At 45.1% G+C, this 12,865-nt stretch overlaps 1 protein-coding gene across 2 annotated transcripts in view; it reads right to left on the minus strand.

Moving 5' to 3' along the window:
* Window positions 1–12,865, minus strand: part of DCAF7 (DDB1 and CUL4 associated factor 7) — a 54,805-nt gene that overhangs the window by 19,511 nt on the left and 22,429 nt on the right. For both annotated transcript variants that reach the window (XM_063960003.1, XM_063960002.1), the window contains exons 2-4: window positions 2,437–2,595; window positions 2,218–2,329; window positions 1,876–1,994 (exon numbers count right to left, since the gene is read on the minus strand). In XM_063960003.1, coding sequence (XP_063816073.1) covers window positions 1,876–1,994; window positions 2,218–2,329; window positions 2,437–2,595 — 390 coding nt within the window. The remainder of the gene's footprint in view (window positions 1–1,875; window positions 1,995–2,217; window positions 2,330–2,436; window positions 2,596–12,865) is intronic.

Consider the following 12,865-nt stretch of genomic DNA (forward strand, 5'->3'; position numbering starts at 1 on the left):
CAGGGACGTTTTGAAAAATCACTGTATTAGATTCAATACATCATTGCATCGACGTTTCTGGGATTTTAACCCCTTCCTCAAGATGTGGTAGAGACAAATATATATATATATATATATATATATATATATATATATATATATATATATATATATATATATATATATATATATATATATATATATATATATATATATATACACACACACACACATATACATACACCAGGGAAGTCCCGCACTCTCACCCAACACAGGTAACTGCTGGGGTGCCAATCAAAGCCTGGCCCTGTATGGGGTCAGACTCATAGTACAATACAGAGTACATCCACAAAGAGTGGAAGACAGATAGCACTCTCCAGACTTGCGTGATTAATACCAGAAAAATTTATTCAAAAAAATGGTTCCTTATGCTTCCATAACAAACAGAAAATGAAAGGGCTATATATAAACTGTTATCTATATATATGCTGCCCAGGGCGCGCCCCCCCCCCCGCTCCTGTGTAAGCCGGCGGCGGGGTATCAAAGGCGCGTAGCGCGCTATAACATGCTGGCGGGGGAATGAGACACGGTGCCCACCGAAAATGCTTTCAAGGCCAGTCTTAAGAAATCAGTAAACTGCCGCCCAAGGCGCTCCCCCCCCCCCCCCCCTGCGAGCCGTTGGTTTGTGGGTGCATGGAGCGCAGCGCGACCGCTGTACCTCCGTTACTGAAGTCTTCTGATCTTCACATACTCACCCGGCTTCTTTCTTCTGGCTTCTGTGAGGGGGTTGACGGCGCGGCTCCGGGAACAAGCAGCTAGGCGAACCAAGTGATCGAACCCTCTGGAGCTAATGGTGTCCAGTAGCCAAGAAGCACAGCCCTTGTACTAAGAAGTAGGTCCTGCTTCTCTCCCCTCACTCCCACGCTGCAGGGAGCCTGTAGCCAGCAGGTTTACCTGAAAATAAAAAACCTAACAAAGTCTTTTAGAGAAACTCAGGAGAGCTCCCCTAGTGTGTGTCCATTCACTCCTGGGCACAAAGTCTAACTGAGGTCTGGAGGAGGGGCATAGAGGGAGGAGCCAGTTCACACCCAGTTTAAGTCTTTATAGTGTGCCCAAGCTCCTGCGGATCCGTCTATACCCCATGGTCCTTTTGGAGTCCCCAGCATCCTCTAGGACGTAAGAGAAAGAAGAAAAAAAAGGAAAAAAAAAAAGATAAGAGGTCACTGCTTTGTCTTTCTTCTCCATGTTCTAGAATCTAGATAATGTAATGTAGGAATAAAATTACAATTATGGATGTAATTCCCTCTCTTCTCCCTTGTCTGTGTACGTCTACCCAGGCTCTTCCACTGATGTTAGAATAGTCAGCACTTAAGGTCACCAATTTATGCAAACAACATTATTGGAGATGAAAACAATTCCTAAACAGTGGCTACAGCATACAGCAGCCAATCCCGCACCAACATTTATTTAGCTCAGGTTTGAACATGAAAGCAAACATCTGATTTTCTGCTAAATCAGTCTGTTTTGCACACCATACAATATTCACTATCGTCCACACATACATCAACACATTAAGTAAGCCACAGAAATCACCAGGAATAGATAAAAGATGCTTGAGCTTCTGTCTAAATACTTAAATCAAACCAACAGATTACATGTGATGCAATAGCGAATGAAAACCCCACTTATATAATCTGACTTCAAGAAGTCACCTCTCATGTTGATTCTGAAAATACGGACGGATATTAATAGCATGGAAACTCAGTAAGGAACACACCTTTATTTCTTATGTTATGTGAACTGTAAAATGTAGAGAAAAAAAACACTTCATCAATAGGATCCACTCATATATACACGGCTAGCACCATTTCTATATAAATAGCAAGGTCTTCTCACCTCTTTGTCGTGAGCAATAAGCTGTGTTTTCACATGACCAGATACCAAGTTCACCCTGCCCAGGACTTGCCCAGTCTCCAAACCCCAGATGGTGCAAGTTGTGTCAATGCTGGAAGTTCCTGTGAACAGGAAAAGTATTTTAGCATTCTGCAACCTGCCGACAATAATGAGGTTTAAACTTGAACTGTGCTAAAAACTAGTGTTGGAATATTATTTTCATACGCCATCACAAAAAAGCTTTTTGGTCTCCTTTATCTTAACCATTATAAGACATTTTGATGAAGCTCCAAAACACAACAAATACCAGTCTTACACAGTTGCCCAAACCTACAGAATTCTTACCCAATAAATTGGGGTCCACCTCATTCCAATCAAATGAAGTTAGGGGGGCACAAAAATCTGAGTTTTTGTTATTGTTGAGCAAGCATTCCAGGCGCGTCTCTGTCTCTCCGACCTACATCAAAAACAAACAAAAACAGGGCATAAATGCACAATTTCACAACTCTGTTTTAGACCGAATTAAAATAAATAAATAAAAATCTTTATGTCAGATTTAATCACCCTCCAGACACGCAGATAATCCCCACTCGTAGCCAGCAGGTCAGGGTACACCCCCTTGGTGTCAGGAATCCACATAAGCTTTGTGGTGGGGTATGGGTGATCAAAGGTGTTCCTGCAGATAAACTCCGAGCTCTCCTCATCCAGACCGACCAACTGCACCTGTGCAGAAAGATACAACACTTGCTTACCACTTGCCAGCTTTTTTTTTTTTTTACATAAAACAAAAACAAACAAAAAACCCCAAAACTTTTCATTGTCTAATTGTTAAAAAATAAAAGCTAAAAAAATGGCAACAATCTTTAACAGAGTGAAAAATACCATTTGCATTTCCTTTTCAGAAAAAAAGATACCTTAAAGTTATATATACAGGTCTAATATGCTAAATCCGGAATGCTCAGGACTAGGAGCATTCCAGATATGGGGATTTTCCGGATAACAGAATACCTGTTATCCGACAAGTCCGGCACGTCAGCGGTGGGTCTTGGGTTTAGTGATGGTGAGGGAATGACTGCAAAGCCACTCCCCCACCTGTCTGTGATTGGCCCCGGACTCCAGTGACGTCATGACATCACTACTGGGCCGAAATATTACAGTTTACAGAATATTTTGCGTAACGGGTATTCGAATAACGGATACCCGACCTGTACTTTAAATTCGTCTCACCATTTCAGGTGGACAGTGGTGTGACAGTAACAGCAGCTCCGGGAAAATGATACATCAATAGAGATGTCCAGGTAGACGTCAAAGCCACAGATGATTCAAGTGGAAATAGTAAGGAATGCTAATTTAGGCTTGTTTAACATTACAGCTGCTGTTTGCACTCCATAAATTAAAGCTACCTATCTTCGGTAACTTTGAAAATCCGTCAGATTGTAAAACCATTACAGTGATCGCGCTGATCCAAAAAAAAAAAAAAAAAAAGTGGGTCCCAGGGACCTCTCACTTTCAAATATTGGGGTCCTACCGGTCTTTTTCTGGGTCCCATTGGAATGAAGGTTTTTATTAATCTTAATCTTGTTTAGACACTACAAAAGTGTTGCAAGGTGGGGGGATGGGGTGACAGTGCTGCTGGGCTGTGTAGCATGCAGAACACCCTGCACCAGAGCTGTAACTAGACATTTTGGTGCCCTTAGGCAAAAAGTGAATTGGTGTTCCACCTTACTAGACCGTAAAGGCAGTGCGCCGCAAAATTTGATGGGCGTGGCTTCATGGGGAAGGGGCGTGACCACATAATAGTGCCAATTGACATTACACCACACAGTAGTGCCGCTTATACAGATTGCACCAGGTAGAACTTCCTATACACACTGCGCTAGGTAGAGCACGTTATACATCTTGCACCAGGTACAGCACATTATACACTTTGCTCCAGGTACAGCTCGCTATACACTTTGCTCCAAGTAGAGCACATTATACACGTTGCGCCAGGTAGAACACGTTATACACATTGCACCAGGTAGAGCACTTTATACACATTGCGCCAGGCAGAGCACTTTATACACATTGCGCCAGGCAGAGCACTTTATACACATTGCGCCAGGCAGAGCACTTTATACACATTGCGCCAGGCAGAGCACTTTATACACATTGCGCCAGGCAGAGCACTTTATACACATTGCGCCAGGCAGAGCACTTTATACACATTGCACCAGGCAGAGCACTTTATACACATTGCACCAGGCAGAGCACTTTATACACATTGCACCAGGTAGAGCACTTCATACACATTGCGCCAGGCAGAGCACGTTATACACATTACGCCAGGCAGAGCACTTTATACACATTGCGCCAGGCAGAGCACGTTATACACATGACGCCAGGTAGAGCACTTCATACACATTGCGCCAGGCAGAGCACATTATACACATTACGCCAGGCAGAGCACTTCATACACATTGCACCAGGCAGAGCACGTTATACACATTACGCCAGGTAGAACACTTCATACACATTGTGCAAGGCAGAGCACGTTATACACATTACGCCAGGTAGAGCACTTCATATACATTGCGCCAGTTAGAGCGCATTATTATACACATTGCGCCCATTAGAGCTCATTATACAGAATGCGCCCGGTAGAGCACGTTATATACATTGCACCAGGTAGAGCACGTTACATACATTGCACCAGGTAGAACACTTAAGACACATTGCACCAGGTAAAGCACGTTATACACAATGCGCCCGGTAGAGCATGTTACACACAGTGCGCCAAGCAGAGCACGTTACACAGGTTGCGCCAGGCAGAGCACGTTACACAGGTTGCGCCAGGCAGAGCACGTTACACAGGTTGCGCCAGGCAGAGCACGTTACACAGGTTGCGCCAGGCAGAGCACGTTACACACTATAGCCACCATTTCGGACCCCCAGTTGTCGTCCCCAGACACCGTGATCACGGTTGTCAGTGGAGGGGGTATCAGATGGGTGTGTGTATAATGGGCACTGTGAACACGTTGTGGGGAGTGCGTATGATTGGCAGTGTGTGTGTGTGTAATGGGCAATGTGTGGATATTGGGTGTGTGTATAATTGGCACTGTGTGAGTGTGTATAATGGCCAATGTGTGGGTAATGGGGGGGTGTAATGGGCACTGTGTGGTTGGTGGGGTGCATGTGATGGCACTGTGTGGCTTTGGAGGGTGTGGGTATATAGGGGTGGGGTAACTATGCTGGTTAATGTGTGAATTTGTGTTGGTGTATGCTGGGCACTGCCCTCACCCCCAGTGTTTTAATCGTTAGCTGTTGCCATCCCTCTCAAACCCCTCCAATAGCCGGGCTTCCGGGAGGACTGTTAGACGGGGAGGAGGAGCTGTTGGTGCCTTTCACTCCCGTATGCAGCTGCGGCACCCGGCATACTCAGGCGGACCGAACTGCAGCGTTAACAAGCTTTCTCGGCGGCTACCTGTCTCCTCCCCATCCCGGCGTTGCTATGCACTTCTCCCCCTCACCGCCGTGGCCACTCAGGATGCTGGGGCATGCGCCGGTGAATTCCAAGGCTAGGCGCGGCATCCGCAACGCCGAGTTCTGAGTGGCCGCGGCGGTGAGGGGTAGAAGTGAATAGCAGCGCCGGGATGGGGAGGAGACAGTTGGCCGCTGAGAGAGCTTGTTAACGCTGCAGTTTGGTCCGCCTTCTGAGTATGCCGGGTGCCGCAGCTGCATACGGGAGTGAAAGGCACCAACAGCTCCTCCTCCCTGTCTAACAGTCCTCCCAGAAGCCCGGCTATTGGAGGGGTTTGAGAGGAAGACTATTGTGATTGGCCGCTGGACCTGAAGACCTAAAAGGCACCACAGGATTGGCCGCTGGACCCAGAGACTTCAAAGAAGCCACAAGATTGGCAGCGGGACCCGGCGGAGAGATCAAAGGAGCTACAGGACTGCCTACAACGGAGCGCGTCCCCAGGGACGCACTCATTTTGTAAAAGCGAGTCCCCGATCCTCATTATGGGGTAAAATATGCGCTATAGCGCGTTTTTGCGATCACTACATTATGACCCGGGGATAGATTTACTAACTCTACAGAACCTTCAAAAGAAGAATAGGGCCCATCAGATCACAGTTATCCCTAAAGAGGAGAATACTGCTATGGGCACCTTCTCCAACCATCTTTACTCTGCTTAATACATCTCCCTCTAAGGCTGTGTACACATGGTGCAATATTGCTTTTGATTTTGACTATATAGTCAAAATTGTAAGAAAATAATTTGCATATCGCGCCGTGTGTATAGTTCTTGCGATGCCGATGCGCGGTCGCGCAGGATCGGCATCGCAAGGAAAACTAGACTGCGCAGGCAGCCCAATATTGATTATAGCGGCCGGGCTCCGGCCACGTCGAATAGTCAATGTCGGGCTTACAGCGCATCGCGCCGCGTGTACACAGTTTTAGACTGTGAACTACACTGGAGCAGTAACGGATATAGAACATTTATCTCTGTATTAAAGTTTACACAAGTTTTACACTGTCCTCAAGACACCCCAATGGTCCAGGCTTTAAGTCCGTGCTTGGCTACACGTTGCTTAATTAGCACCTCAGTCAATTTGATTTAACCATCTGTGCCGAGTCATGGATATACCTAAAACATGGACCATTGGGGTGCCTTGAGGACCGCATTTGAGAACCTCTGACAGAGGAAAAAGTATTCAAACAAGCGCATAACATTTTGGGGGGAAAAATAGAAGTGGTATGACCCATATCAATCAATTAGATGCTGCCTTGCCTAGAGAGCATATCAAATTAAAGTAAACAGAGTGGTTAAAGCTCCTTTTTCTGTGCAACCATTTTCATTAATGCCACTTAAAAATATTGTTTTAGATCTGCAAAAAAGGTCCAAAATGTACAATACTGTGTATCAAGAGTTTGGCTATACCTCACCTAGTTTTAAGCCTCCTGCACAGCTGTTTTTTTTTTTTCCAGTTAATGACTATTTCAGGCTACATAGCAAAATGATGATCGTCACTACCTGTTTGGTATGATTAGTTATTCATACACCTGACCATAATCCTGACTTTGTGCAAGTGTACCTAGAAGAATTGATGCGGTTTTGAAATCAAAGAGTGGTCACACAAAATATTGATACAATTTAGATTTCTCTTCTGTTCATTCACTTTGCATTTTGTTAACTGAGAAAAATAAACTATTAACACTTCTATTTTTTTAAAGCAATCTAACGTTGCAGCATTTATCTATGCCTGCCTAAAACTTTTGCACAGTACTGTATCTTTTTTTTCTTATAGCTTGCAGAGAAAAAGGAGTTCATTGGGCCCCATACACTAGTACGATTTTACATGATTTCATACAATTCCGATATATCCGTCTGATATATTGTATGAAATTGTGTACAATCGTATGTGTTTTAGAGCGTATCCAATCTGATGTGCGTCCCCGTGGCTGTCAGATAGGATCCCCTAGGTCGTTGGTGCTGCACTAATGATATATCGGAATTGGATGGAATCGGATGAAAAGTGTGTTTTTTTGTGCATGTGATGTATCGCATGCGGTGTTATCACAGGGAAGTTTGACTGGCGTTCTCAGGACACTCCCAGCCCCCGCAGCCCTCTATCCAGCCCATCAGATATATCTCATGGTACAATTGTATGCCGTACGATATATTGCATGCGATGTATAGCGGCTTCATCAATCGCATGCGATATATCTTATGCAAAAATAGCACAAAAGTACCAAATCGTATGGAATCACTCCCGGGAAGCTCCCAGGGGAGTTCAAGGGAAATTACATCCGACTTCAGCCTCAGACATATCGTTGTAGTGTATGGGGCCCTTAATACTTTCCTAGCAGAATTGTAAGGAAAATATGTATAACTTGAATTCCTTTTTCATTATTAAACAAACTTTTTTTTTAGAAAGTTTGGTTTAGCAAAATATTAAAAACTGTAGTAAACAATACGGAAAAATAAGAAAAAAAAATACGCAATTTAAGATCTATAAAAGACCTTCGAAAGTGAATTTGTTTCATGAAACTTGCATACTGTGCACAATTGCACACACCCTGGAAACGTGAGATTCAGATTAGAACTGCCAGTTTGCAGTACTCTAGTACATGAAAAAGTAGGAAACCATCTGGTCCCAAAAAAGGGCCAACTGAGATAGCAAGGTCATACAGAAAGCTGCTTATGGTCAAAAGGACTGGAGGTTTTTAAAAGGTGTCAAACGGCTTATTTTTGTACTTTTTATTAATGGTTAAAAAATTATAGAAAACCTTTTCTTCATCTATTTAAAGTCTTTCCAGAATTTTGGCGGTAGGCTACAGAAAAGGTCTATAGTAATTTTTCTGTGCCTTTATTTACATTTGTAAAAAAGCTGGAGTAAACGCTTTTAGATCTTACCTGTCAGCTCAACCCCCCCCCCCCCCCCCAAAAAAAAAAAAACCCTCTTCCATCAATACAAACACCTCCACCAATCTGTCCCTCATCATATAAACCCATTTACTGAGCTTTTCAAGAAAAAAAAAATTCACCTGAGAACTAAATTTATTGGCCAAAATATGCTATTAAAATCCCTTCAGTTGCATAATACAGGTTGAGTCTCCCTTATCCAAAATGCTTGGGACCAGAGGTATTTTGGATATAGGATTTTTCCGTATTTTGGAATAATTGCCTACCATAATGAGATATCATGGTGATGGGACCTAAATATAAGCACACAATTCATTTATGTTTCATATACACCTTATACACACAGCCTGAAGGACATTTAATACAATATTTTTAATAAATTTGTGTATTAAACAAAGTTTGTGTACATTGAGCCATCAGAAAACAAAGGTTTCACTATCTCAGTTAACTCAAAAAAGTCTGTATTTCGGAATATTCCGTATTTCGGAATATTTGGATATGGGATACTCAACCTGTACTTCATTAGGATGGGGTGCTCCAGAGGTTCTGCACTGTGTCCTGACATTTTTACCTTGAATAAAGATTTTCCTTAACTTTTCACCTGCTCAGGAGGCTGTGCACAAAAAATAAGATTTTACTTACCGGTAAATCTATTTCTCGTAGTCCGTAGTGGATGCTGGGGACTCCATAAGGACCATGGGGAATAGACTGGCTCCGCAGGAGACAGGGCACTTTAAGAAAGAATTAGGATACTGGTGTGCACTGGCTCCTCCATCTATGTCCCTCCTCCAGACCTCAGTTAAGGAAACTGTGCCCGGAAGAGCTGACCGTACAAGGAAAGGATTTTGGAATCCATGGTAAGACTCATACCAGCCACACCGTATAACTCGTGATAAACTTACCCAGTTAACAGTATGAACAACAACAGAGCATCAAATAACCTGATGCAACCAAACATAACCCTTATTTAAGCAATAATAAGAATTTACTTACCGATAATTCTATTTCTCGGAGTCCGTAGTGGATGCTGGGGTTCCTGAAAGGACCATGGGGAATAGCGGCTCCGCAGGAGACAGGGCACAAAAGTAAAGCTTTCCGATCAGGTGGTGTGCACTGGCTCCTCCCCCTATGACCCTCCTCCAAGCCAGTTAGGTACTGTGCCCGGACGAGCGTACACAATAAGGGAGGAATTTTGAATCCCGGGTAAGACTCATACCAGCCACACCAATCACACCGTACAACTTGTGATCTAAACCCAGTTAACAGTATGATAACAGCGGAGCCTCTGAAAAGATGGCTCACAACAATAATAACCCGATTTTTGTAACTATGTACAAGTATTGCAGATAATCCGCACTTGGGATGGGCGCCCAGCATCCACTACGGACTCCGAGAAATAGAATTATCGGTAAGTAAATTCTTATTTTCTCTATCGTCCTAGTGGATGCTGGGGTTCCTGAAAGGACCATGGGGATTATACCAAAGCTCCCAAACGGGCGGGAGAGTGCGGATGACTCTGCAGCACCGAATGAGAGAACTCCAGGTCCTCCTTAGCCAGGGTATCAAATTTGTAGAATTTAGCAAACGTGTTTGCCCCTGACCAAGTAGCTGCTCGGCAAGGTTGTAAAGCCGAGACCCCTCGGGCAGCCGCCCAAGATGAGCCCACCTTCCTTGTGGAATGGGCATTTACATATTTTGGCTGTGGCAGGCCTGCCACAGAATGTGCAAGCTGAATTGTATTACACATCCAACTAGCAATAGTCTGCTTAGAAGCAAGAGCACCCAGTTTGTTGGGTGCATACAGGATAACAGCAAGTCAGTTTTCCTGACTCCAGCCGTCCTGGAACATATTTTCAGGGCCCTGACAACATCTAGCAACTTGGAGTCCTCCAAGTCCCTAATAGGTGCAAGGCACCACAATAAGCTGGTTCAGGTGAAACACTGACACCACCTTAGGGAGAGAACTGGGGACGAGTCCGCAGCTCTGCCCTGTCCGAATGGACAAACAGATATGGGCTTTTTTGAGAAAAAACCACCAATTTGACACTCGCCTGGTCCAGGCCAGGGCCAAGAGCATGGTCACTTTTCATGTGAGATGCTTCAAATCCACAGATTTGACTGGTTTTAAACCAATGTGATTTGAGGAATCCCAGAACTACGTTGAGATCCCACAGTGCCACTGGAGGCACAAAAGGGGGTTGTATATGCAATACTCCCTTGACAAACTTCTGGACTTCAGGAACTGAAGCCAATTCTTTCTGGAAGAAAATCGACAGGGCCGAAATTTGAACCTTAATGGATCCCAATTTGAGGCCCATAGACACTCCTGTTTGCAGGAAATGCAGGAAACGACCGAGTTGAAATTTCTTTGTGGGGCCTTCCTGGCCTCACACCACGCAACATATTTTCGCCACATGTGGTGATAATGTTGTGCGGTCACCTCCTTTCTGGCTTTGACCAGGGTAGGAATGACCTCTTCCGGAATGCCTTTTTCCCTTAGGATCCGGCTTTCCACCGCCATGCCGACAAACGCAGCTGCGGTAAGTCTTGGAACAGACATGGTACTTGCTGAAGCAAGTCCCTTCTTAGCGGCAGAGGCCATAAGACCTCTGTAAGCATCTCTTGAAGTTCCGGGTACCAAGTCCTTCTTGGCCAATCCGGAGCCATGAGTATAGTTCTTACTCCTCTACGTCTTATAATTCTCAGCACCTTAGGTATGAGAAGCAGAGGAGGGAACACATACACCGACTGGTACACCCACGGTGTTACCAGAACGTCCACAGCTATTGCCTGAGGGTCTCTTGACCTGGCGCAATACCTGTCCCGTTTTTTGTTCAGACGGGACGCCATCATGTCCACCTTTGGTATTTCCCAACGGTTTACAATCATGTGGAAAAAACTTCCCGATGAAGTTTCCACTCTCCCGGGTGGAGGTCGTGCCTGCTGAGGAAGTCTGCTTCCCAGTTTCCATTCCCGGGATGAAACACTGCTGACAGTGCTATCACATGATTTTCCGCCCAGCGAAAAGTCCTTGCAGTTTTTGCCATTGCCCTCCTGCTTCTTGTGTCGCCCTGTCTGTTTACGTGGGCGACTGCCGTGATGTTTTTCCCACTGGATCAATACCGGCTGACCTTGAAGCAGAGGTCTTGCTAAGCTTAGAGCATTATAAATTTACCCTTAGCTCCAGTATATTTATGTGGAGAAAAGTCTCCAGACTTGATCACATTCCCTGGAAATTTTTTCCTTGTGTGACTGCTCCCCAGCCTCTCGGGCTGGGCTCCGTGGTCACCAGCATCCAATCCTGAATGCCGAATCTGCGGCCCTCTAGAAGATGAGCACTCTATAACCACCACAGGAGAGACACCCTTGTCCTTGGATATAGGGTTATCCGCTGATGCATCTGAAGATGCGATCCGGACCATTTGTCCAGCAGATCCCACTGAAAAGTTCTTGCGTGAAATCTGCCGAATGGAATTGCTTCGTAGGAAGCCACCATTTTTACCAGGACCCTTGTGCAATGATGCACTGTTTTTAGGAGGTTCCTGACTAGCTCGGATAACTCCCTGGCTTTCTCTTCCGGGAGAAACACCTTTTTCTGGACTGTGTCCAGAATCATCCCTAGGCACAGCAGACGTGTCGTCGGGATCAGCTGCGATTTTGGAATATTTAGAATCCACCCGTGCTGTTGTAGCAGTATCCGAGATAGTGCTACTCCGACCTCCAACTGTTCCCTGGACTATGCCCTTATCAGGAGATCGTCCAAGTAAGGGATAATTAAGACGCCTTTTCTTCGAAGAAGAATCATCATTTCGGCCATTACCTTGGTAAAGACCCGGGGTGCCGTGGACAATCCAAACGGCAGCGTCTGAAACTGATAGTGACAGTTCTGCACCACGAACCTGAGGTACCCTTAGTGAGAAGGGCAAATTTGGGACATAGAGGTAAGCATCCCTGATGTCCCGGGACACTATATAGTCCCCTTCTTCCTGGTTCGTTATCACTGCTCTGAGTGACTCCATCTTGATTTGAACCTTTGTAAGTGTTCAAATTTTTTTTTAGAATAAGTCTCACCTAGCCTTCTGGCTTCAGTACCACAATATAGTGTGGAATAATACCCCTTTTCTTGTAGTAGGAGGGGTAATTTAATTATCACCTGCTGGGAATACAGCTTGTGAATTTTTTCCCATACTGCCTCCTTGTCGGAGGGAGACCTTGGTAAAACAGACTTCAGGAGCCTGCGAAGGGGAAACGTCTCGACATTCCAATCTGTACCCCTGGGATACTACTTGTAGGATCCAGGGGTCCTGTACGGTCTCAGCGCCATGCTGAGAACTTGTCAGAAGCGGTGGAACGCTTCTGTTCCTGGGAATGGGCTGCCTGCTGCAGTCTTCTTCCCTTTCCTCTATCCCTGGGCAGATATGATCTTATAGGGACGAAAGGACTGAGGCTGAAAAGACGGTGTCTTTTTCTGCAGAGATGTGACTTAGGGTAAAAACGGCGGATTTTCCAGCAGTTGCCGTGGCCACCAGGTCCGATGGACCGACCCCAAATAACTCCTCTTCCTTTATACGGCAATACACCTT

The sequence above is a fragment of the Pseudophryne corroboree genome, chromosome 3 (assembly GCF_028390025.1).
Source record: "Pseudophryne corroboree isolate aPseCor3 chromosome 3, aPseCor3.hap2, whole genome shotgun sequence".
NCBI lineage: Eukaryota > Metazoa > Chordata > Amphibia > Anura > Myobatrachidae > Pseudophryne > Pseudophryne corroboree.